General features: G+C 45.7%; 1 protein-coding gene across 5 annotated transcripts in view; it reads left to right on the forward strand.

Annotated features, from left to right (window-relative positions):
• LOC144829498 (uncharacterized) overlaps nucleotides 1-26,499 on the forward strand; it is a 458,194-nt gene that overhangs the window by 157,673 nt on the left and 274,022 nt on the right. For all 5 annotated transcript variants that reach the window (XR_013610683.1, XM_078688691.1, XM_078688692.1 and 2 more), the window contains one exon: nucleotides 6,421-6,611. Coding sequence is in view for 4 of the 5 variants with exons in the window: in XM_078688691.1 (XP_078544817.1) it covers nucleotides 6,421-6,611 (191 nt within the window). In the remaining variant the exon portion in view is untranslated. The remainder of the gene's footprint in view (nucleotides 1-6,420; nucleotides 6,612-26,499) is intronic.

The following is a 26,499-nucleotide window of genomic DNA, read 5'->3' on the forward strand; positions in this document are numbered from 1 at the left end:
AACCTCTGTTTCTACACACATATTGCTCACGGTAACCAATCAAAACCCTTCCCTCTGTATTTTCAAACCAACACCCTTCCCCCCCTCAGCCCTTTCTACCTGTTACCATAGCAACTCCCTCCTCACTGAGCTCCAAGGTTTAAAAGTTTATTCTACAATGTTGCAAATCACCTCAGCAAGGATGTTTGACCTGCGAATACACCAGCTTATGTGGTGCAATGTTTCTTTAAATGACTTTTTTTTTAACCATTCAAATTACTTCTTACACAGAACACAACCATGCACCCTAACATACAGTTTTCAACTATCTCAATCTACCAATCATTGCTTGTGATTCAAGAGCACTGAAACTCCACAGGTTTTTTTTTTTGCAAACTCCTACTGTTCCAACTGCCATTTTATTCCTACACTTCATCTGACTGCACCAGAACCTCCTCTACCATGTATTCTGTCTGGATTATTGGACATAGCTATATCCACTGGGCTCAAAGGTATGCAGCTACCAGAAATTTTCACAACCTTGATTTACCAAATGTGAACATTAAATGGATTGGCCAGAGAGGATTGAGATGTCACCAATTGATACCATTGGTGAAAACCTTTTTGCATTTGCCACACCCTAACCTCATAATTCTGCACTGTGGTGGAAATGACTTAGGCACTTTGACTGGGGTAGGTCTGGAAATGCTTTTAAAAGACACCTTTGAACAATTGATGGCACTTTTTCCTCAAACTGCCTTGGTATTTTCCAATATATGCCAAAGACAGAAATGGAACTGGTCCAACCAATTTTGTCCACAATTTGAGAAAGCACGGAAACATGTGAATAAATCTGTTACTGCTTACATGAGAGACTATGGAATGGGTTCAATATCCAACAACAACTTGCGTTACAACATGCAAGATATCTACAGAGGAGATGGTGTGCACTTCTCAGAGGAGGGGAATATAATTTTTCTCCTGAATTTAAGACTGTGCATTGGTACCTACTTGTAGGTACCTAAATCAGCCACAGAACCCAAAAGCCCTTTTCAGGGCTACCCTATCTCTGATCACTCCAAATGATTATCTTTTTCTAACTTTTTTCACTGTTTTTCACTAAAGTATGCTCCCCGGTAAGCTCCCCGGTGCGCGTACCGGGCGCTCCCCCCTCGAAAAATATATATATATTTTTTTTGCGCCTATTTGGGCCTCCTAAGACCCCCTCAGAAAACCTAGAGGGTCAGGGAGTGCCTACGATGCCCCCTTATACCCATTCCCAACGTTGTTTGTCCTCCATTTTCTGTCTTAAATCTACCGTAAACAAAATGGAGGACTCCCGTAGCGCTGCCGGTACGCGCACCGGGGCGCGCACCGGGAAGCGCTCCCCAAAAATTAAAAAAGTTAATTTACATAAAAACCACTGGAGACACTTTCACCACATATAGAATAGGCCATACTACATACCAGTCCCTACCATTTTCCCAAATTTGGTGGAATTCCATTGAGCCATTTAAGCTGTAGCACTGTCTAAATATCCTGAGGTAAATTACATGACAAAAACAAATCTGAAGTGTTAGAATTTACAACCAATTAAAATGTTACTTTCATTTTCTACTTTTTTTTCATGACATTTGATTGGTTATGTACATGAATATAAATGAAAAATGAGAGGGAAACACGGCCGTTTTGACTACAACTACCTGAGGTACATCTTGAAAGGATTTTCGCATTTTTTCTTCTTCACCTCTCTGTAAAGTAAGTTGATAATTTGTAAGGGGCACTTTAAGTTAATTTGTAAACACGTTTTCTAATAATTATTTACTGTTCCTCTGCTATAGTTATAGATAGAGATAGGCTCCTCTGTTATATTTATGGATTGACTTAGTCTTCTCTGCTATAATTAGGAATTTACTTACGCTTCTTCACAGTCACTTTTTTATATTTCTACTTCCTGCCTGTTACCATACACTGCCCAAAGTTAACTTCACTGTTAAAAAATCTGAACTACCTGTCTGAACTTAAACCCAACAGTGCCCTAACTCTACTGATATAGTTATTTTTTATGCAATTTACAGCAAAAAAATGGAAGGGGGAGCAAGAAAATATCAATATTTCCTTCGAGATGACATCTGAGGATATTCTAAATGAAGATTTTTTTGATGAAGAATTTATGGATCAGTCTTTGGATCAACAATTTGTTGAATGTTTACAAGATATAGAAACATGCATGTTTGAGGAGATTCCAGATGATGTAATGCTGGAAGTTTTTTTGAACTATGAAAATTCAAACCAATACATTTGTATTTAATAATTAAAAATTCTTTGAGACATTATTCATTTTTATATCTAATTCATTAAGTACTACCAAAATCATTATGTTTATATTATAGTATAAAGTGAAACTTACAGTATACTGTGCAATTTTAAAACATCATAAGGGAGCAGAGTAGACTATCCATGATCCCCTAGGTCTTCTCAGGGACTACTTAAAGGATCTGTTTCTGCTTTCCTGACAGACTATGGTATGCATTCCATATACCACAATAACTTCTATAACAACATGATAGATATCTACATAAAACCAGCACTGGCGTTGCCAATAGGTTTCGCATTTGGAAAGTTGGAGCTAATTGGTTTTGTAAATGACATTTTATATTTATATATCGTTATTGGCATTGTTAATAACAATATATAAATATAAAATGTCATTTACAAAACCAATAGCTCCAACTTTCCAAATGCGAAACCTATTGGCAACGCCAGTGCTTGTTCTTTTGTGTGAAGAACTCCATTAGAGTTCTTCACATTCGCTGATATTTGTGTGTCCACTGCCAGTCGTTTGCTACAATATTCCCAGCAGAGCTGATAAGATAGCACAGCGAGTTGAGGTGCTTGCTCCAGAGATCTCTGCACAACTTTCAAGTAACAGAACTGACTCCTGGCACGGGAAGTCCTCCTTGAAAGAATGGCTGCTTTTTTCCTGCGAGGAGCTGGAGAAACGTTATCAGGGAAAGTCACCGTCTTCACATGGAGCTGCCAGATTCACGTTGGACTGAAAATGAAATGATGCAACATTCGAGAAAGGAAATACAAGGCAAGACCAGCAAGTGTTTGTTTTCCGCAGGCAAAGACAAAATACTTGTGCTAGCTAGCTCAGTGGGATAAGCACCCGCTCAGGAGGTCAGAGCGTGGTGGTTTTAAACTTTACTCGAAGGTCCAATGCTAATTAGTCACTCAATTAAGGTTGCTCATATTACTGTAACGAGCAGGTCACACATAGATCAGTGAAGCTTGTGGCTTGATTTATTGAGCTGTTTTAAGTGAATTAAGTACGACACAGAACACTCTGCCACAGCACTTAACTTAATTTCTTTTGTCGACAGTAAAAACCACTTGCCGGGTAAGATGGGCAGTAATAAAGAGAGATGGCCCGGTGTACGCAGAATTAAATCACGGCGTGAGGGATGCGGAGATCTATATGTGATTTCGTATTCTCCCAAATATAGCCCGGACCTCCATGGAATGATGGCTTCCAGTGCTCACCTCTGAATGCACTTCCCCCCCACCCTCCGTGACTTTTTACCCCTCACTGACAAACCGTGTTGCTTGCATCGGTATTCACAGCCCGAGCCTCAGAGCAATGAAAGGGGAAAGCCGAGGACCCCCCGCCTTTAACCAGCACATGTTACACCCCGTATGTGCTCTGCCCATGTGTGTGGTGAGAGTCAAAGGGGTGCGAGCAGAGCGGACGTCGGGATAGAGGAGGAAATATTGGGTCAGAGGGTGCTGGCGGAATGCAGGAGAGAAGGATATCGAAAGCAGCAGATGGGAGACCAGAAAGAGACTGTAAATTAGGGAACATGTGAAACTGCTGCAGGGGTAGGCAAGCACAGCCCTGCAGCAGTAGGCAGGGTCGTCCACCGCAATAGTGAGCTCAGGCGGGGCAGGCGTCTCTAAATGACATACACTACCCTACTGCAGCGAGGATCAGAGGCTAGACTCAAGGGACAAGAAGGGAAACCGTAGCGCTGCAAGTGAGGGCATAGTACTACAGAAGTGAAAGTTAGAGAGAACGGAAAAAGAGCAGCGCCTCTGCAACTCCTGCGAGTAAAAGGAAAACCAATATCAGCTCAATTGGTTAACATCATCAGGTCATGTGATAATGTGGGAAACAGGAGAGCAAGACTGCACAATTCCGTCTGCACATCCTTGTCTGTGCCTCCCCGACCTCAGGGGGAAGCTCAGAAATACCACTGCTGGCCTCAAGAAGAATGTATGGCGTGCTCCTGCTTCTTGCGCTCGGCGATCAGGTCATCTGCTCTGAGGCTCTGTAAATTGAGCCTTATAATGCAGTCAGTGGAGGCCGTGAGCGTTGTCTTTGAACCGGCTCTCCCTTGTATTTATTGTTAATTAATAAAATACCGTGAATCAAAGTAAACGATCACAAACACTTACCACCATGGCGCTCAAAGTAAACAAGAGCGCTTGGCGGCCGTGAAGAATGATGCAACGGGGCATAAACATTGCGCGTGAAGTAAACAAAACAGGAACACATCACTACAATCCACTGGGCTACAAGAGGAAAATGAAAGTGACAAAAACAGAGGGGGAGAAGGGAGGGGGGAGTGCAGAGGAGAGGAGCATGATTCACAGCCATTGAAAACAAACAAAACTGTCCGGAGTGAAGCCGGATGGGGGCGGGCGGGAATGCGAGCGATGAGAGAGAAGTGTGGCCGGCGGATTAGGGAGATGCGCGTGCTTGTGTGGTCACGTGACCCGCTTTTGTGGTCACGTGACTCACATGCACTGGGAAGAAACCGCAGTGGTTTGAAGAGTCGGATCAAGCCCTTGAATTTTCGCCTATTACATTCGCAAGCGAATGATAATAGGCGAAACCTAAAAAGGTGTACATTGAATTTAAAACTCTACATTGGTACCTACATGTTGGTACTTAAAGCACCCACACAACACAACAATTCAATTCGAACCTACCCTACCTGTAAGCACTTTAAATTATCATTTTACTGTTTCACTGAGTTTTCCCCATGTGTGGGGGGGGGTGTGTAAGGTGTGTGTGTGGCTGTGGGTGTGTGGGGTGTTTGGGTGTAGGTGGGGGTGTGGGTGTGTGAGCTGTCTGTGGGGTGTGTGTAGGTGTGGGGGGTATGTGTGTAGGATGTGTGGGATGTGTGAGTGTGTCTGTGAGGTGTGTGTGTGTGTGTGGGGGGGGGGGAGGTGTGTGTGTGGGGTGTGTCTGTGAGGTATCTGTGTGTGTGTGTGTGTTTGTGTGTTGGGGGGGTGAGGTGTGTGTGTGAGTGTGGGATGTGTGGGTGTGGGTGTGGATGTGTAAGGTGTCGGTGTGGGGTGTTTCGGTGTGGGTGGAGGTGTGTGTGTGTGAGGTGTGTGTGTGAGGTGTGTGTGGGGAGTGTGTGGGTGTGGGGGTGTGGGGTTGTGTGCGTGTGGGGTTGTGGGTGTGTGTGGGATGTACTTGTAGGTACCTAAAACAGCCACAGAACCCAAAAGCTCTTTTCAGAGCTACCCTACCTGTAATCACTCAAAATGATTATTTTACACTATTATTTTCACTATTTTTCCCCATGGTACGCTCCCCGGTGCGCGTACCATGGGGAAAAATAAAGTGAAAACAATATCACCTGCGATTCGCCTAATAGTAAGGGAATGCACACCCCACTCCGGACATCCGTCTAGGCTGTCCCCAAAGACAGCCTAGACGGATGTCCGGAGTACCGACGGTGCTCCGTTTTACCTGAGCTGTAGCCAGGTGAGGTGGGGTGTGCATTCCCTTACTATTAGGCGAATCGCAGGTGATATTGTTTTCACTTTATTTTAAGAGTATTCACTACACGCAGTAGCATCAATCAAGGTCCTGAGGAAGCAGTAGGAGACCATTGGGCTCCGCAGTCACTGCAGAAACATGTCGACCATAATCCAACTGTAGTAATTATTTGTTTATACTACTTTGCACTGTTTTTAATCTCTGGGAGTGGGTAGGACCTAATAAAACTGTTTGCCATTCCCACTACCCAATTTTAAACACTTTTTCACCTTTCACTTTTCACATTGCACTGTCAATCATTTTACCTCCCTGATGCCATAGTACACTACACTCACATTTAAGACAGTTGATCAGATCAGGCTACATCTTGCCTTATCTACTGTGGGTAAAACTACCTCTCCTTCAAGGTGAAGGATCCCAAATGATGTAGGGTGGCACAGGTCGGAAACCTGATGGGAATAAGTATTTTACTACGTTATACTTTCAGTAGATATCGTGGTTGTACCCCTGGAATACATAGATTGTTTACAGATAGTCTCTTCTTGACCCATTGCTATCCTTGTTGTTGGTATTCATATTCAATAATGTCACCCAGAAAAACTGCTTTCACAGGTTTATCATTTGACGATTGTTCTGTTTACCAGGTGTTTTTCATGGATTGAAAAAAATAAAAAATAAATTGAAGCAATCAAGTCACTCCAAACGCCCGGATGCTGACTGTCTTGATGGTGGCTTTGAGGTCTGCTATAGGAGTAACTGGGATGACCACGCTGAAGAGGAAGGTCTTGGTGGTTTAGAGACAGATGGCGGATGGTCCGATTCAAGTGACTCAGAGGTTGGTTTCACTTAATAAGAATATTGTCATGTCAATTAAAATTGACCTATTTTGGAACAGAGAGTTACATAAAAAGGCACATGTGTATATGTATTACATTTCATCTATAAATACACATTTGGATATAGAGTATGTAAAATGGGAGAAGCAGAAGAGTTTGTATGAAGTATTTTGAGAAAATCTTGTCGCTTTTCCTAAATACTCAAAACTAATTATGGTTGCTTATAATCAAGATTCTATCATGAGATTTGATGATGATCTCTTGCATCAAAGTGCTTTTTTGTTTTTGATTTTAGAAATGTGTCCGCTACTTTGCAACTAATGTTACTCCTTTGTATACAACGATTTAAGGAATTCCATCGCAGTATGAGGTATGAAGGAAAGAATAGAGAGAAGTACTGCTGCATGTCTAACCTTCTGGCATGTCATAAACCCTAATTCAGTTTTGGGTTTCCTTTGTCAGTTCACAATATAAGAGGCTAACAGTAGTTAGAATGAGATACGAACTATTGCTGATTCATTTCCTTGCAGAAAATGTTCAATTAGCACGCTGGTTAGCATCCCTTCGTGGCTTACTCTTGGTAGTAGGATATTCCATCACAAAACGTGTATTAAATTAATTTGTATACTACTGCTTAGAGTTTCTAATGCCTCTCCCTTCCTCCTCTTATTAAAAGAAATATTAGGGTGTTCCCCCAGAATTACAGACCTATTTGCAGCAGCAGAAATACTCCTCTTGCCCAAAGGCTGTATACACCCTACCTCCCCCTCCGAGATTACTTCAGTCACCCAGGGTGCCATGTTCCCCAGCTTGAAGACCGCTGGTTTGAAGATTCCCATACAAAAAACAGTAACTACTATTCTGTATGTCTTACGAGTTATATATAGGCTAATACTTCAGAAGTGTTAAATGCCCAATCTACTTTAATTAGGAAAAAGATGGTATACGTGAATATCCTCGTTTAATCTCTTTATATATCATATTATGAACAAAGAGAAACGAGATTATTCTTTCTGGAATTTTCTTTGGTTGAAGAGTAGTGACACAGAATAGTCATTCTGAGGTTGGGTGTCTTCCATCTAACTTTAAATGATGACCCCCCTCCCTATCACAATTTGCAAGTGACTTGCCATTGTAACACTGTATAATATTTAACATTTTCTCTGGATTGGGTATGCTGTTTCCTCTTAGCCTCAGTGGGTTTTACCATTACAGCATGTTATCTTTGGAACTGCAGTAAGATCTCGTAATCCCAGAGCAATGTCTGTTTCTTTTCTGTAAACCTTCATGTACATATGATGTAGATGACATATACGATTTAATGAATGTTATTCTTCCACAAGGGTTCTCATCTACATTAAAATCCTGAAAATTGTGGGTAAATTACTATTGAGAACTTTTTTTTTAATTATGGTGTATAGTACAGGCACATATTACATCATGTCGGTCTTTTAGAACAGTAGCAGTACAATGTCAAATACAGCAGTTTGATCCGTAGCAGAGGGAAAAAAAAGTCCTCAAACACTCCGTCCATCATCTCCTTTGGTATCGGAAAAAAAGTCCGCCAGCTGTGGCGGTGTAAGGAAGACCTCTAAAGGTAATTGGGGAAAAAATGAACGCTCTTAAGGCAACTCAGATGTTGGATTCGATGTTTAGTGAACAATCAGCTTTAATAACAATGCGCTGTATCATCTAACTATGTCTTCCCAATTATGGCACTGCAAGTTGTAATGTGTGGGTGTTTGTCTCATGCCAAACGACAATTTCGGATGTCATGGAACTGAGGAAGAGGTGTCATGAGTTTGTTGAGTAGAATTTGTCGCTAATAATCAATGATTTCAAAGGGGCTGCCAAATATCCTTAGGCCTGGAGGATGGGAACTGGAGTGTGGCGTATAACTCACTGGTGGTGTCACAGTAGGGCAGGCTTGTGAGCCAGTCTTTAGCGGTGGGGGTGTGTCTATTATCCCAATGAAGAGCAATCTCCTGCCTGAAGAGCATGAGGGCCATTGCTGTGTGCCGGTGGATGCGTTTCTGGAAGGTCCTATACATAACCAAGCAGGGCCATTGTGACGGGCGCAGGACGAAAAGGTAACACATGGGTTTTGGTTTTCTTGGGCTTTATTTTGCTATACAACAAATCAGAACTCTCCTTCTTGAAATGTACAGTCCGACGCGGTGAACGGCTCCTCTCGGCTCTTCGTGGACAGCGCTCTGTAGATTCCGGATGACGGGTTCTCTCCGGGTTCCGTCGGGGTGTAGTCTCGTCCGATTCCGTCTTGCCGCTCGGTACAAACAGAATGAGATAATACGGTGTAAGTCAAGTGTCCTTTTTATTTTACCACTCTAGGGGAAAAGGAGTGAGGGAACAGCAACCCGTGCAACACGTCTATATATAGTGCCGAAGTGAGGGGTCAGTGCTCAGGGTAGGGAACACAAAACCCGGGATCTGTGAATACCCAGGTTACGCGGTCGAAACACTCTTATGACTGACCCAGCCCTTGATTTTGTTTCGTACCTGTGTGAGCCATACACCTCCCGCGGGTGTATGGCTGGGCGACTCATAATATCGGTGGCCTCCTGGCTTCTCCTTCTCCGCTTCCACTTCTCCGCCTCTCGTCTCCTCTTCCTCGAATCCTCCCAAACTCTCCTCCGCTTTGCTTCTTCCGTTCTCCACGCTCCGCTCGACAACTCTCTCCCTCCTGATGAACAAACACACTTCGGATTCGTCGTTCTCCGTATATGACGTCTCTACGTCTGGCTGTGACTCCTCCCACTCGTTGTTCCAGTCCGAGTTAAAGGGCCATTGTACTGTCTCCTTCTCTTGTTCTTCAAAGTCAATATCGACGTTCTGCGGGAAGTATAAAGGAGAGGAGATAGTGGACATGTGGTGACATGAACCCTGATCACACCCCTGAACCTGTGATGGACCCACGCCGTTACACACCTCCCCCTCAGGACACTCACGATCGGGGAGTGGGTGACGTGATAGAAAGTCTGCCCTTCCTTCAATCTGACCTGCAGCTTGGCTTCCTGCCCGAGGACGGGCTTGTCATCGCGCTTTTCCGCACTTTCCAGTACTTTGCCTGCACCAGTGGAAGGCTGACCGGCCGGGCTTCGCTCCGTCGGTCAGCTAGTGAACTACAGTTCCCAGCTGCCCTTGGGCCACGAGACCCGTCACCGGAGCGCGCCAGGAGGCGCATAAAGCGGTGACCGGTGCGGAGTCCTTTGTGTTCCTTCAATCTGACCTGCAGCTTGGCTTCCTGCCCGAGGACGGGCTTGTCATCGCGCTTTTCGGCACTTTCCAGTACTTTGCCTGCACCAGTGGAAGGCTGACCGGCCGGGCTTCGCTCCGTCGGTCAGCTAGTGAACTACAGTTCCCAGCTGCCCTTGGGCCACGAGACCCGTCACCGGAGCGCGCCAGGAGGCGCATAAAGCGGTGACCGGTCCATCGTCCCGCGAGGGCGCGCGCGGGAGCGACCGGGAGAAGCCCGGGCAAAGGGCGGGCCCTCTACGGCCCTCAGAGGCCAGAGGAGGCTAGGCTAGGCCACCCCCTTAACATCGTGCAAGGCCTGGATTAGCAGGGATTGCGTCTGTAAAAGCCTACACATCCCGAACACATCCCCTAAAAAGGAAGAGAAGAAAACTGCTACCAGTCCTGTTTTTGAAGTAAGATCATCTCGTTTCAAGTGTTCCCTTGCTTTTATTCTTTTATGGGCATAAGACAAAATCTATTTGCTTCAAAATTATGTCCAAAAAGAACAGTCACATGGCGCCTGAGACACCAAAGAACACCATGGACAACTATCTTGTCCAGGTGGTAAGTAAGATAAATAGCGACCGTAGACAATCGTTGGGCCTATATCAGTCACCTACCCTCCCCTCTATGAGCCCCTCTGCTACTTCACAAACAATTGATGTTACACAACAAGACCCTATTATCATTACCGGTGAAATTGATTCTACAGGCAATGCTAGTATGGAAATAAGTGGCCCTATGGGGATGATATGGAGATTCACACGGACACTGATGTGGACACACATACTGACAATGTGATGGAAGAAGTACCGTCTGTAAAGAGGGCGACTAGGGCAGTTAGAGCGTGTCGTAAAATGCAAAAAAATCGTGGGGGCGGAAGGTCAGGGAAGAATAAAACTACTCCATCACCAAAATCTAAAAACAAATGTCGGGAGAACGAGGAAAACACTAGGGAGATACTGGATGAAGCTTTATTGTCCAAAATTTCAGAGCTGTTAGAGTTGAAAATTCAGACATTTATCAAGCCTCTGACTAGTAAAATTGACAAACTTACTGCGGTAATAAAAAAATTGGGAGGTACTCAAGACACATTAGTTGATGCGATAGGCATTGTCTCTAAGAGTGTTACAAAGCAGTTGGTTTGCCAAGAGATGCACAATATGGGTGGGATAGTATCAGACGCACCTCCAATAGAGACTATCCCCTCTGAGAACCCACAAATTGGACCTACCATCCAAGAACCAGTAAAAGAGGTCCCTATAGATCCACCGCTTCCACCAGCTCCCCATAGCCTTGAGAGTGATTCTTCACAATTTGTACTTGAAGCGGCACCTTTGATTTTAGTATTAGCAAATGTCCCTACCCTACCACCTGACCACACAGAAACAACTTCATCTCTAACCAGCAAGGCATTACATTGGCTGTCAAATAATATGAGGATGGCACAGGGGGGAGAACAGCAGTTAGCTGATGAAGTCAAAACAGCAAGGAGGGTGACATGGATTGGGAATAATTCCAAAAAATGGAAGGGTGATTGTGTTGTGCTAAATTTCCATAACTCAGCCACGCTTCTGAATATCTTGCCCAATATTCTTCCCCCCCAACGAAGAAGTGGTAGCATAATCCCCCTTACATTGGAATTCTTCTACAATGAATTGAAAAAAGAACCCAAACATTATGCCCTCAAGTCAGATTGGATGGTAAGAAACAAAAGATGGGGTGGGGGACACATGCAAACTGATTCTAATATTGCCCCCAGCAATAGGGTTGGTGCATGGCTAGGTGACCATCAAAAAACGCCCTGTTTGACTACCCAAGGGCCAAACTGGAACCTGGTGAACAGACAGGGCTTGTATAATCATGTCAATATGTATGCGCCAAGACGTAATGACAATTGCGCTGGAGGGTGGCTAGGAGACCAGCTGAACTTGCCCTACCCTATTACCCCAGTGCCTAGATGGAATCCAGATATAAATGGATGGGGGTTCGGGGCTCCATCATATAATTATGGAGTTAGCACCACCAATAGGTTTGGAGTTTTGGCTGGCCTTAACGACTGCGATTGACTTATGGGGTGGGGGCTTTCCAACGAAGCAAGGGATACCACTCCTAGGCACAACCCCGAAGCTGAGCACCTTCAAAATGCTTTGGCTTGCATGGGAGAGTCGCTGCCCAATCATCCCACTAGACAAAATGACGCGATCCGAATATCGAATACTGAAGCCCTCGAAATTATTAGTCAACCTCATGCACAGGTAAACCAAGAAATTCTAGAAATAGACAAAATAATTTGTTGGAATATTGCAGGGCTGAGAAAAAATCTGACCGATCCTGTTTGGCATCAATACCTTGACAACGGGGACCTTATCTTATTTCAGGAAACCTGGGGGATAGAGAATCACTTTAAGGTCGATTATAGATCCTTTTTTACTCCTGCTATAAACACTAATGGAGGTAGACCGTCTGGTGGTTTAACAATATGGGTAAAAATTACAGGGGGGATAAGTTATAAGCAGATAGATACTAACAACTCTGACCTCCTGATGATCGAACTAAGAAAGCCTAAGGGACAGACTATCTATGTCATCAATGTTTATAACAGACCCCATCAAGCATGCAAAGAATCGCCAGTCATAACCCACCTAGGCAACATCATGGCAGGGTTAGATCAGAATGCAACGGTAATTGTAGGTGGCGACTTTAATAGAAGTTTCGAGCCGATTTTGGGTCTCGAAGACATCTACAAAGACGAGGACAGTGCCAATAATATACCCTTGGTTGACACTACATACAAAGTAGCCTGCACGCCTGCACTGTGAGTGCCCTACAACTACTGAGTTTAACGTTTGAGCATGGGCTGCGCGCATGTAATGGGCGACTGCCTTCAGACTGCCCTAGCAAGCCAACATTTACTAGAGGTGTTTGCTCCAGTCACTTAGACTATCTCATGATTTCGTTACACTTATGGCCTATGGTAGTGGATCTGAAGGTGGATGTTCGCACGGAGAGTGATCATTACCCTTTGACTCTTTCTATGCAGAATCTGCTTACAAACTCTACCAATAAGAGAGCCAGACATAATCTTCTATCACAAGGCCCTCTAGAAGCTAATAATCGCAGGTCCCTAAAATGGCCATCAGTCTTAGGAAATGTAAATACTGTTAGCCAGATCTATCATGTCTTTGTTAGACACATGTCCCCCTTGATGGAGAACAGGACCGCAAACCACAGTCCTTGTCTGATAGAATCCCATGACCAGTTAATTGGCCAGCTCAGTGAGATCTTGACCAGAGTGGTAAAAAGACCAAATAGCGCCCACAAATGTAAAAAAACGGGTAATTCTTGGTATAACCAGGAATGCCGGAGAGCCAAATCGGAGTTAATTACTGCAGTTAGGGAAAACCTATCAGACAATGTAAAATCAAAAGAGCCCAGTACAAAAGATGTCTACTCTTGGCTAAAAAAGAATGGGACGAGAGGGTATGGTCTGACCTGTTAGATGCTTGTAAGCGCAAAGACCAGACCTCTTTCTGGAGCCTTATTGCCAGTGGTACCAAAGGGGCAACAGATACTAAAGATAGATTCCTTGAAGAAAGCACTTGGGTTAGGCACTTCTCCCTACTATATGCTTGTGCAGACTCAGGTGATAACGGAAACCAGACCAACACGTTTTTAGAGATGGCACTACAAGAACCACCTCTTGTATTTACTCTGAATGAAACGGTTTTAGCAATTAAAGCAGTTAAGCCAGGAAAGGCCCCCGGTCCGGACAGAATACCAGGGGACCTCTGGAAGCACGAGGATTACATTTGGGCTCCCTACATCAATCTATTATCTAATGAAATTGCTAGTGGAGCCTCTGTCCCTGAAACATGGAAGGGGCGGAGATTGTAGCGCTATTCAAAAAAGGTGATAGGACGATAGTGCGCAGGGTTCGACCTATCAGCTTGATTGACGTGCTGCAAACATTTTTTGCCCGCCAAGTTCTTAGTCGACTTGCCTCATGGATCGATGATCACTCTATTTTTACGAGGTACCAGGCTGGTTTTAGATCAAAAATAAGCACAGTGGACCAGGTTTTTAGATTTTTATGTTTAGTCTGGAAATACACTATTATAAGGAGCTCCCACATATATGTGGCTTTCGTCGACTTGAAAGCAGCCTTTGATATGGTTCCTAGGGCAGACCTATGGAAGACATTAAACAACATGGGCGTGCTTGGAAACATCCTACAGCTACTAATTAGACTGCATGAGAATAACTATGCACAAGTCAGATGGGGACCAAACGGGGAGCTAAGTGAGAAAATAAATATATCTAAAGGGGCCAGGCAAGGGTGCGTTTTGGCACCTACCCTATTCTCCCTTTACGTTAACGATATTCCCGACACCCTTTTGGGCTGCGAGCATGACTCTCCCAAATTGTGTGGTGAAGCCGTTCCGGCATTGTTATTTGCAGATGACACGATTTTAATTTCTCAGACATCCAGAGGACTTCAGAATCTTTTAAATAAATTTAACTTGTATTGTCATGACAGGAAATTGGAAATTAACTCCTCAAAAACAAAGGTCATGACAATTAATCCCCACAAGGGTTTTAACAAAGTTTTTAAAATAAATGATGAAATTATTGAAGAAGTCCCTAATTTTAAATACCTTGGTATCATTTTAGATAGTAAAATAACATGGAAAACACAACTTGAAAATGCTAAATTGAGGTTGACCCAAAACCAGTTCCCAATTGTAAAAAAGCATAGGAACAGTCATTTTAAAGCTGTTTCACCGGCCATTGAACTATTCAAAGGCAAAGCACAGTCATCTTCCCTCTACGGGGCGGACCTTTGGGGTTATGCATTGAAGGACACCTTTTTAGTTCGTGAGAACTCCTTCATTAGACAGCTCCTAGGTGTACCGGGCTCCACACCATTGACTCCCGTACTGTGGGACCTTAATTTCCGACGCACTGACGACTATGCTTCTCTTCGCCCGCTGCTCTATTGGGTCCGTCTGTGGTCCACAGAGGAGCTGGTGGATTATAGAGAAGCATTGCGAGAGATAATGGCCATAAAAAATACCACCTATCTGCCATGGTTAGTGTATGTCGAAAAATGGTTCGGGAAATTGGGCCTGAGTAACTTTTGGTCTGACCCAGAATCGCTAACCAACATTTCAAAAAAACTCCTAAAACAAAGGTATTGGGAGTTCAAAAGTGATTCGGTGTTAGCCAAATCCAACATAGGAACTCTGACCTCAAAATTCTTTGAAGTAAAAATTACTATGCAATTGGAGCCTTTTATGGATGAAATCTACCCCCCGTTTGCGAAGAGTCTATATCTAAAATTCAGGTATGGCATTTTGCAAACGAGAATTATGACGGCTAGATGGCATCGTAATAAGGATCCAAATAGGAATATTGATTCAATCCTATGTGAGTTTTGCGAGATGGGGTTGAAAGAGGATGAATCCCATGTATTATTTACATGCCCTGCATATTCTAGCGCAAGGATAAAATGGTTAAAGCCTATATGCAAACTATTGGGCTTTCGCCATATTGGGGTTGGGCTCAGAATATTTAAGAGTAACACCTCACAACCGATAGTATTTAGCCTGAGCCGTTTTCTCCTATGTGTAGCCCTGATCAGAAAGAGAAAAGGCTTTAAAATCTAACCCTATTTACCCTTACATGGATTATTGTTGGCTAGAATAGAATTGTATCCACAAGTTAAGTGCAGAGGCAAAAGGAACTGGTATTGTACTACATGTTAAATTATTGCTTGTTCTTAGTGATCCTGGTGCTTCTTTTATATTGTAAACATTCTATTGTTTTTTTTACATATTTAGAAAGCGATCTCGCTAGATGAGACAAGCCGACTGTAATGAATTGTCTTCCATTCTAAAAACATTTTGGGACATGTAAATATATTATTTTGCTACAAGAATTACGTGCTGCTAACTGTCTTTAAATCTAACCATGACCTTGCATTCGTTTGTATCTTTTTATATGTATTGTATCTTACAAGGTTTTTAACCGAATAAAGATTTAAATTGAAATTGAAAGTCTGCCCCAACATTCTCTGTGCCTTTGCAGTGATGAATAGAGGAGTATGGTTGCAGAGATAGGAACCAACGTAGGACTCTAGCGTTATTTGCTTTGTTGCGAGCCATCCACAGTAGTGGAGCATGATCAGTAAAAAGGTCAAATCGACGGCCCTCGAGATAGTAAGCCAATTTGTCAATAGCCCATTTTATCGCGAGGCACTCCTTCTCAATTGTTGCATATTTCAGTTCGCGTGGGAACAACTTCCTGCTAACATACAGGATTGGATGGTCGTGGCCATCGACACCTACTTGAGACAGCACAGCCCCAATGCCATAGTCCGATGCATCCGTATGTAGAGAGAAGTCGGGGGATGATAGTACAGGCGTAGATGTGATAATAGACTTCAATATTCTAAAGGCCTCAAGCATTTGTTCAGTAGGTATTACAGGCGTGGAGGATTTTCCCACGTTTCTCAGGGCATCCGTAAGGGGGGCGGCCAAATCTGCAAATTGTGGAATAAACCGTCGGTAATAACCAACAAGTCCTAAAAAGGACCTCATTTCCTTCCTCGTAGATGGAAAACGAGTTTCAGCAATTGCACGTACTTTCTCAATCTGGGGTTCTATCAATCCGTGTCCCAATATGTAACCCAGCTATTTAACCTTCTGAAAGGCGACTTTACATTTTTTTGCGTTAACAGTAAGCCCAGCCCTTCTGAGAGCCGCCAGCACTTTGCAAAGATGATAGAGATGAGTTGGCCAATCTGGACTGTATGACAATGTCGTCCAGATAAGCGGATGTGAAATTCGACAAACCGGATAGGACTGTGTTCATTAGGCGCTGGAACGTCGCTGGTGCTCCATGCAGCCCAAAGGGAAGTACGGTAAATTCAAAATGTCCTTCATCCGTAGAAAAGGCAGTTTTTTTGGTATCTTCAGGCCTAAGGGGAACCTACCAATACCCTTTGGTTAAGTCGAGGGTAGTAATATATTTCGAGTTTCCCAGTTTTTCAATGAGCTCGTCCACTCTAGGTATAGGATACGCATCAAAGAGTGAAATGTCATTTAGTGCTCGAAAGTCCATGCAGAAACGTCTGCTGCCGTCGGGTTTAGGAACCATGACTATTGGGCTAGACCAATCACTTTTAGAAGGTTGTATTACCCCAAGGCGGAGCATCTCGTCAATTTCAGTTTTTATAGCTGATCTCCTAGCTTCAGGTACCCGATATGGTCTAATCCTAACCTTCTTGCCTGGGGGAGTCACAATACAATGTTCCGCCAGAGACGTTCTCCCCGGAAGATTAGAAAAGACATCACCATGCTTGTCCAGCATTTCTATAAGTTCTTTTTGTTGTAGTGCAGTTAGTTCGTCATTATGGACAAGCTGGTCACATGTAGATGCAGTTGATCGTGTCAGATCAGCCAGATGAATGTCAGACGGAGGGGGACCCAAACATTTTTTTAAAAGATTGATATGGTAGGATTGCTGTTTGTGAGGAGAAACCTGCAATTTGTAACTAGTTCGACCTATCACCTCGTTCACTTTATAGGGACCCATCCATTCCGCCTTGAATTTATGCGTGAAGGAAGGTAGGAGAACCAAGGCCCAGTCATTGATTTGGAGCTGCCTCCATTTCTTTCCCCGATCATAAGCAACTTTCTGTCTATGTTGGCTAGTTTCAAGGTGAGCCAAAGCCAAATCTCTTAATTTCCCAATTCTCGATTTTAGACTGTTAGCATAGTCCAGTGTCGCAGCAGTTTCCTCGGGTGTTTCATTTACCCATGCGTCTTTAGTCATTTCTAAAAGGGAGCGGGGTTGACGCCCGTACAGCAGCTCAAAGGCCGAAACACCCATGCTGCTCTGTTTCTGAGCTCTTATGGTGTATAAAGCAAGTGGTAACATCCTATCCCAATCGGCCCCACTAACTTCCATCATCTTGCGGAGGGTAGATTTTATGGTGCGGTTGTATCTCTCCACCAGACCATCTGTCTGAGGGTGGTAGACAGAGGTACGGATCTGGTGGATGTTCAACGTGCGGCATATGTCTTTCATTAACTTGGATATGAACGGTGTACCTTGGTCCGTCAAAATCTCTTTTGGAAATCCGACTTTACTAAACAGTTCAACCATTTTGTCACCAACTTGTTTCGAATTTGCTGCAGATAAGGGAAAAGCCTCAGGGAATCTCGTGGCATAGTCGACCACGACCAAGATGTGCTGAAAGCCTTTTCGAGTTTTGGGCAATGGGCCAATAAGGTCCATGCCAACTCTTTCGAACTGCTTCCCAATAATGGGTAATGGCTGAAGCGGAACAGCCGGCGGTTTAACCATGTTCAACCTCTGGCATATTTCGCACTTGCTACAGTATGTTTCAGTATCCTTCTATATCCCTGGTCAGAAAAAATGTTTGAGGATATTTTGAGTTGTCTTTTCGGCCCCTGCATGGCCAGCAATCAGATGGCTATGGCCAAAAAAAAGTACCTGATCTCGGAAAGAGACGGGCACTATGAGTTGAGGTGAATCTCCCTGTTTTCCTATTCTATAAAGCAGATCATCCTGAATTAAAAATCTGGGATAACCGTCATACCCCTCGGGTCTCTGGTTGGCTTGTTCCCATGCATTGAAAAGGGTGGAGTCACTAGTTTGTGCAAATCTAAAACTCCTATCGAGAACCCATGGATCAGGCGAGAGCAGAGCGGGTATCGGCTCTCCATGTAGGCCAGTAGACCCAAAACCGCCAGACCCACTATCTGTGTGATCTAATTTATCTAGTTCACGTAATGAGGGGGAGGCTATGCGTTCACAGAGCAACTGTGCCACTCGGTCCCCTTTACGGACTAGAAAAGTCTCTGTCCCTAAATTAAAAAGGAGTATTATTACATTTCCTCTATAGTCCTCATCAATAACACCGGCTCAGATGTCTATAAAATGCTTAGCAGCTAGACAGGAACGGGGAGCAATCCTGCCATAGCAACCGGGCGGAACTGCTATTTGAATGTCTGTTTTGATCAATGCCTTTTCCCTTGCGGGTATTTCATAATCATATGCGCTATACAAGTCATATCCCGCTGCCTTGGTGGAACCGCGGGTGGGAGATGTTGCATGTTTTGATAATTTTGCAAAGTTTAGGGTAGCCACCTCAGGACGGACATATACCGCTCCGACATCTGTGGCCGATCGACCGTTGTCGGTGATTTGTATATTAGGACTAGGTTCTAAAGTTGTTTTAAACATTTGCAGGAAGCCGGGATTATCGGTCCCAATGATTAGATCTTCGGGTAACGAGGACATCACGCCTACCTTTATCCTGTGTGGAGTACCTGATGCAGGCTCTATGGAAATGTTGGCTATAGGGTATGGTTTGATATCTCCGTGAACGCACTTAATATTAACGGAACCCCGGGGAATATATTGGGATTCGGCCACTTGTTGTGATTGTATGACCGACTGGCGACAGCCGGAGTCTAACAAGGCTTGCAGAGAGTACCCACACTTACTCGAAAAGAGCCACCCATTTCCGCTGAGTAGAGAACTGTTCTGGGAAGGTACCCGACCTCCATAGGCTCCTCATCAACTCTCTTTTTGGGACATAAACGAGCTATATGGCCCCAATGTCCGCAATCAAAACATTGTGGCCCCGACAGCCCACCGTTATCAGTCCTCCATGTACGTGGTCGTGGGGTTTCTTTTAGTCTCGAAAAATTTCTTTCGGGTCGTATAACCATTTTTTTCTCTCTCTCAAAATCATAATTAGGGTTTTTCGGTAGTGCTCGAGAAAACGAGGATGCCATCTCTACTGCTTGAGTGGTGGTTAGATTGTGATGTTGTCTAAGCCACTTTTGCATGGCATATGGGAGGGCCTCGAGAAATTGCTCTAAATATATGCGGTCGAGGATTTCTTCTTTGCTGCTAGTGGAGGGTGAAAGCCATTTGTCGGCGGCCATCTTTAGTCTTACGAACAATGCTTTAGGGTTTTCTCCAATGTTGCCTCTCTCCTTGCGAAACCGTAGCCGATATGCCTCAGGATCTAGCCCCAAATGGTCTAGTATAACTCTTTATTTCTGCATAAGTGGTATCTCCGTTAGGATTTGCCACTTGATAAGCGGCCTGAGCTTCTCCTCCCAGTAGCGGTGCTAAGAAGAAAGGCCACTTAGTTACGGGCCAGCCACAAGCTCTAGCCGCCCTCTCAAAATTTTGTAAAAATGAGTCGGGATCTTCCTCGGTTCTATATTTCTGTAGAGATACGGCCGGTGCCCCATGTCACGGGGATCTTTCGGTTGCCCCTCCCCTCGCAATGGGATCAACCCAGGTTTGTTCTGGCTTTTCTTCAATCGCTTTTTTTATTATTTCTCTGTCTGCTTGGGCCGATACTAAATGTTGTTCTATGACCCATTCAAGTCTTTCCTGGCCTTTCACGAGTTGTACAACGACTGTTTCCATCTTTTCTCCAGAGATGGTCGCTATGCCCGCATTCTCCACCACTGTGACGGGCGCAGGACGAAAAGGTAACACATGGGTTTTGGTTTTCTTGGGCTTTATTTTGCTATACAACAAATCAGAACTCTCCTTGAAATGTACAGTCAGACGCGGGGAATGGCTCCTCTCGGCTCTTCGTGGACAGCGCTCTGTAGATTCCGGATGACGGGTTCTCTCCGGGTTCCTTCGGGGTGTAGTCTCGTCCGATTCCGTCTTGCCGCTCGGTACAAACAGAATGAGATAATACGGTGTAAGTCAAGTGTCCTTTTTATTTTACCACTCTAGGGGAAAAGGAGTGAGGGAACAGCAACCCGTCTATATATAGTGCCGAAGTGAGGGGTCAGTGCTCAGGGTAGGGAACACAAAACCGGGGATCTGTGAATACCCAGGTTACGCGGTCGAAACACTCTTACGACTGACCCAGCCCTTGATTTAGTTTCGTACCTGTGTGAGCCATACACTTCCCGCGGGTGTATGGCTGGGCGACTCGTAATATCGGTGGCCTCCTGGCTTCTCCTTCTCCGCTTCCACTTCTCCGCCTCCCGTCTCCTCTTCCTCGAATCCTCCCAAACTCTCCTCCGCTTTGCTTCTTCCGTTCTCCACGCTCCGCTCGACAACTCTCTCCCTCCTGGTGAACAAACACACTTCTGATTCGCCGTTCTCCGTATATGACGTCTCTATGTCTGGCTGTGACTCCTCCCACTCGTTGTTCCAGTCCGAGTTAAAGGGCCATTGTACTGTCTCCTTCTCTTGTTCTTCAAAGTCAATATCGACGTTCTGCGGGAAGTATAAAGAAGGAGAGGAGATAGTGGACATCTGGTGACATGAACCCTGATCACACCCCTGAACCTGTGATGGACCCACGCCGTTACAGCCATAAGGAGAGCTGGGTTGATGTCTGTCTACACTATTTGAGCCAGGCAGGAGAAGATCTGCTTCCATGTCATGGCATTTGGGGAACTCGGGAGATCTGGTGTGATCAAATCTGTAAAGGTCGACCGTAGCAACGTAAGCATGACATAAACATTTTAAATGGATACGTTTATGGCGGTGGTTAGGAGAGATGGAGCGGGTTAGTAAACAGCAAGTGGACCATATTTTGTCCATCCCAACAGGTGCAGAGTCACTTTCCCAACAGGTGCAGAGTTTTTAATCGAAGGTGAGCAGTAAGGCCAAGCATGCGCCATATAACTTGGACACCAAACTAGTGCCAACGTCTATCAGGAGTGTGAGTGGTGTGAATTCCTCGGGTGCTAACGGGTAAATTGGGAGCTGTGCGCAGAGTGCGCTATGAATGCATTGCTACATAAAATAGTCAATGACGTTGCAGTGGCAAAGCGGCTGTCTGTAGAGTGGGAGAGTGCATGTCCATCGAGGGATGGATCGCCAAATATGTGGATGCCATAGTGTGCTAAGGTACGTTTGACCAAGGTCTCACAGGTGACCGGGAGCCACGGGTTGTTGGCAATGGTCAGGGAGTGGAAAATAATGATGTGACTTTACCGTGAATTAACACTGGAAAGCTATGCAGCCCACAAGAACGCCACCCGCAGACACCACCACCTCATCAGATCCGCCTAGACAACAACGCAACGAGCTCTTCAACATCGTGAAAGAACTCTCCAACCCTAGCATCCCACCATCACAAGACCTGTGCGACTCGCTGGCCACCTTCTTCCACCGCAAGATCGCACACATCCAAGACCGCTTCAACACCGCGACCGCCCCGGCAACCACTGAGACCTCCGCCTCAACAACCACCATCCGCACAAATCGCCTGCTCTATTGGACCAACATCAACGACGACTACACCATCAAAATCATGAACACCGTCCACTCCAGATACCAGTCAGACCCATGCCCACACCACATCTTCAACAAAGCCAGCACCACCATCGCACCCCATCTCCGGAAAGCCATCAACATCTCCTTCGTGACAGCGACCTTCCCAGAGAGCTGGAAGCACGCCTAGATCCACGCCTTACTCAAGATACACAAGGCGGACCTCAAGAACTTCCAACCCATCTCCCTGCTTCCGTTCCCAGCAAAGGTCATCGAGAAGGCAGTCAACAAACAACTAACCAGCTTCCTTGAGGAGAACAGCATGCTAGACCCGTCCCAGTCCGGGTTCCGCAGCAACCACAGCACCGAAACTGCCCTCATTGCCGCCACCGATGACATCAGGGTCCTGCTAGACAACGAAGAAACCGCGGCCCTCATCCTCCTGGACCTGTCAGCCGCCTTCGACACGGTCTGCCACCTCACACTACGAACACGCCTCCACGACGCCGGAATCCAAGAGAAGGCCCTCGATTGGACCACTTGCTTCCTCTCCAGCAGAACACAGAGCGTCCGCCTCCCCCCCTCCCTTCCGCTCCGTAGCTACCGAGATCATCTGCGGCGTACCCTAGGGCTCATCCCTCAGCCCAACGCTGTTCAACATCTACATGGCACCGCTCGCCCACGTCACCCGACTGCACGACCTAAACATTATCTCTTACGCCGATGACACCCAGCTGATTCTCTCTCTCACTAGGGACCTCCACACCGCCAAAACCAACCTCCACGAAGGAATAAAGGCCGTCGCCGACTGGATGAAGAACAGCCGACTGAAGCTGAACTCAGACAAGATGGCGGTCCTCATCCTCGGTTCCACCCCCTCGGCCTGGGATGACTCATGGTGGCTGACTGCTCTAGGAACAGCCCCAACACCCACTGACCACTCACGCAACCTAGGGGTCATTCTCGACTCAACCCTCTCCATGACGAAGCAAGTCAACGCCGTCTCCTCCTCTTGCTTCAACACCCTCCGCATGCTCTGCAGGATCTACAAGTGGATCCCCACCGAAACGAGAAGGACGGTCACCCAGGCCCTCGCCAGCAGCAGACTGGACTACGGAAACGCCCTCTACGCAAGAGCCTCGGCCAAGTTCCTGAAGCGACTCCAATGCATCCAGAACGCCTCCGCACGCCTGATCCTCGACATCCTTCGCCGCAACCACACCACACCCCACCTGAGAGACCTTCACTGGCTCCCTGTCGACAAGAGGATAACTTTCAAGCTCCTCACCCACGCACACAAGGCACTCCACAACACCGGACCAGCATACCTCAACAGCCGACTTAGCTTCTACACCCGCAAGCTCCGCTCCGCCGACCACATCCTCGCCGCTGTCCCCCGCATCCGAAGAGTGACCGCCGGCGGCAGATCATTCTCTTACCTTGCCGCCAAAACATGGAACACCCTCCCCATCCGCCTACGACAGACCCAAGACCTACTGACCTTCAGAAGATTCCTCAAGACCTGGCTCTTCGAACAGTAGCAGCTCCCCTTCACCCCTTAGCGCCTTGAGACACTCACAGGTATGTAGCGCGCTTTACAAATGCTATGATTGATTGATTGATTACGCAAATGTTGGAGTTTGCGCCAAGCCCAGCATGTGGTGGATAAGGGTTGTATATCCGTAGTGTCTAAAGGGAGACCTTTGGTAGGAGAAAAGCTAATGGCACTGGTGAATCTTCGGTCTGGTGTATGGGAGCCTGGCATCCCTATGGAACCACTTTTGAGCATATTGGCACTGTGCTTCAAGACAGTGCAGGCTGAAATGTGATCCCCCCCGAACCTCCCTCCCTTCTCATATGAGAAACGAGTTCCAATAATAACCCTTGTAATGTAAAGAAGACAAGAAAGGTTAGGGGAAGTGAGATGTTCTGAAAGAAATATAAAAAACGGGGAAGGACCACCATTTTGATAACTGCAATATGTTCGTGTGTGGATAACTGGAGGCAGATCCAGTGTTCCACCTGTGTGGTCATTGTGTTGATTGCGGGACCATAGTTCAGTCGGATTATCTTATTGCTGTGTATATGAACGCCTAGCTACTTAACAGAGCCATCGCACCAGGTTAGGGGGAAGTCGCATTGAAAGTAGTGTCAGTCAGAGGGAAGAGCTCGGACTTGAACCATTTGATCAGAAGCCCAGAGTGGCCCCTAAAGCCAACTCACGAAGGATGGGGGCTAGGTTCCCTTCCAGGAGGTGGATAAACAGCAGGATGTCATCTGCATACAGAGAAGCAAGCACCAGTCCCCGGGCGGAACTGTAGGCTGCAGCGCATGTGGTCCTGTTGCAAGTGATGGACAAGAGTATCCATTGCTATAATGAATAGTAAGGAGGATAAAGGGCACCCTGCCATGTGCCTTGGGTAATGGGGAATGGCCTGGTTAAGGCGAAGTTAATTCTGAGAGGGGCTGTGGGTGCACAGTGAAGGAGACTGATCAAGGAGAAGAATCCTTGTGGGACACCTACTTTACACAAGGTGGCATGTAGGAATGGCCATTCTAATGAGTCGAACGCCTTCTCTGCATGAAGGTGGGCCACAGTAGCCGGCACCTCCGGGGAAATCATGTTGAGGACTGAAAATACTGTGCGTAGGTTTAAGGAGGTAGAGCGATGTGGCACAAACTCAGATTGTGTAGGGGAAATTATTTGGTCCGGTAGTAGTACAAGGCATTTAGAAAGCACCTTGGGTAGGATTTTATTATCGAAGTTTAAAAGTCACGGTGGAAGGTAAGATTCACAATATTGAGGGTCTTTGCCTGGTCTGAGTAGTAAGGTTATGACTGCTTTACTTAGTGCCCAAGGAGTATCCCTGTGTTGATGGATTCCATGTAAATGGCTAGCAACTGTGGCAGTAGGATGTGTTTGAAGCGTTTATAGAAGTCCCCAGTGAAACCATTCAGACCGGACGCTTTGGAGCCATCCAGGGAGTCAATTGCCTGAACAACTTCATCACTGGTGAGGGACTCACTGAGGAATAATTGTTGTGCTCTGGTAAGCCACACCATAGCTACCTCATCGAGGTAGGCGACATGGGCTAATAACTCACTGGAGAGTCTAGTGGTGTAGAGATGCAATAAGCACCAGAGAAGGGTGTCTAGTACGTCAAAAGTGGAGGTCACACATGATCTGGAGTCTGTGTGCAACTCAGTAATATAGAATGTGTCCCTGGGAGAGGATGAGGCAGGGAAGCAGTCTAGCTAACGTTCACCCTTCCCATACTTGCACGCCCTGGTATATTTCCAAAGGAGCAAAACCTTGTGGTCCGCCAGGTCACGGTACTTTGCAAGGTGTGATGTGAGTTTAAGTGAATATGCGGTGTCAGGGTGCAGTTGTTTGTCTAAGTTAAGCTCAGCAAGGGCTTTCTCCACACATGCCAATTGCCTATGGATCTCCTGCAATACTCCAGATTGTTGTGAGATGCAAATACCTCTAGCCTTTAAATGGGTGATCACGGAGCACTTGTTAAGTCCGAAATAGTCTAGTACCGAGTCTTGTAAGGTGGAGCAAAATAGCACATCTTGTAGGGCTGGTGTGGGGAATCGTCAAGGACGGTTGGGATTACCCCTGAAGGGGAAATGAAAGGTGGAGAGGACCGGGTGTTAAAATAAAAATGTCTTATCTGCGTTGTTTATATATTGTTCTGCATAAGTTAGCATTCGCTGCACCATTTTATGTTTGGCCGCCATTTTGAGTCATGATCAAAACTAATTCTCTCTCTGCCTCTGCAAAAAGCAGCCTTGGTAATTTTTGTTTCCTTCAAGGTTGGGCCTTGCTGTACTAATGAATACACAGTTCTTATTGGCACATACCTTTCCCTCTAGATAGAGGCCTGCTCCCACTAGTCCAGCGATGGGCGCAAGAAGAACAACCTTGGCATAGAGATAGTGTGTGCCCTGTCCCAGGATCGAAACTTATCCTTCTGTACCTTTGTGTAACTGCCTCCGGCTGGAAATTTCCAGTCTGGGCGTGCCTTCATTGGTTCTGAATCATAGATAATGTATCACCATGTTTTCTGATGTTAGTCCTCTCTGCAGCACCCCAAGCGACTGGGCAGACGGGGCTCCGCTCTAGTGTATATGAATAAACATATACTTGGTTTGTATTCTCTAATGTCTGACAACTCTTCATTTGTATGGAAGGCTGATAGGTGGTCGCAAGTGACCCAGGTGGCCCTAATCAGGTCACTACCGTCACGGGGCATGGTCAGAGAGAGGCCATGGTAGGTCCGATTCCAGCCAGGGGTCCAGTGAGGCAGAAAGAAAGCAATATCGATG

This window comes from Lissotriton helveticus, chromosome 4_1, assembly GCF_964261635.1.
Source record: "Lissotriton helveticus chromosome 4_1, aLisHel1.1, whole genome shotgun sequence".
Classification (NCBI taxonomy): domain Eukaryota; kingdom Metazoa; phylum Chordata; class Amphibia; order Caudata; family Salamandridae; genus Lissotriton; species Lissotriton helveticus.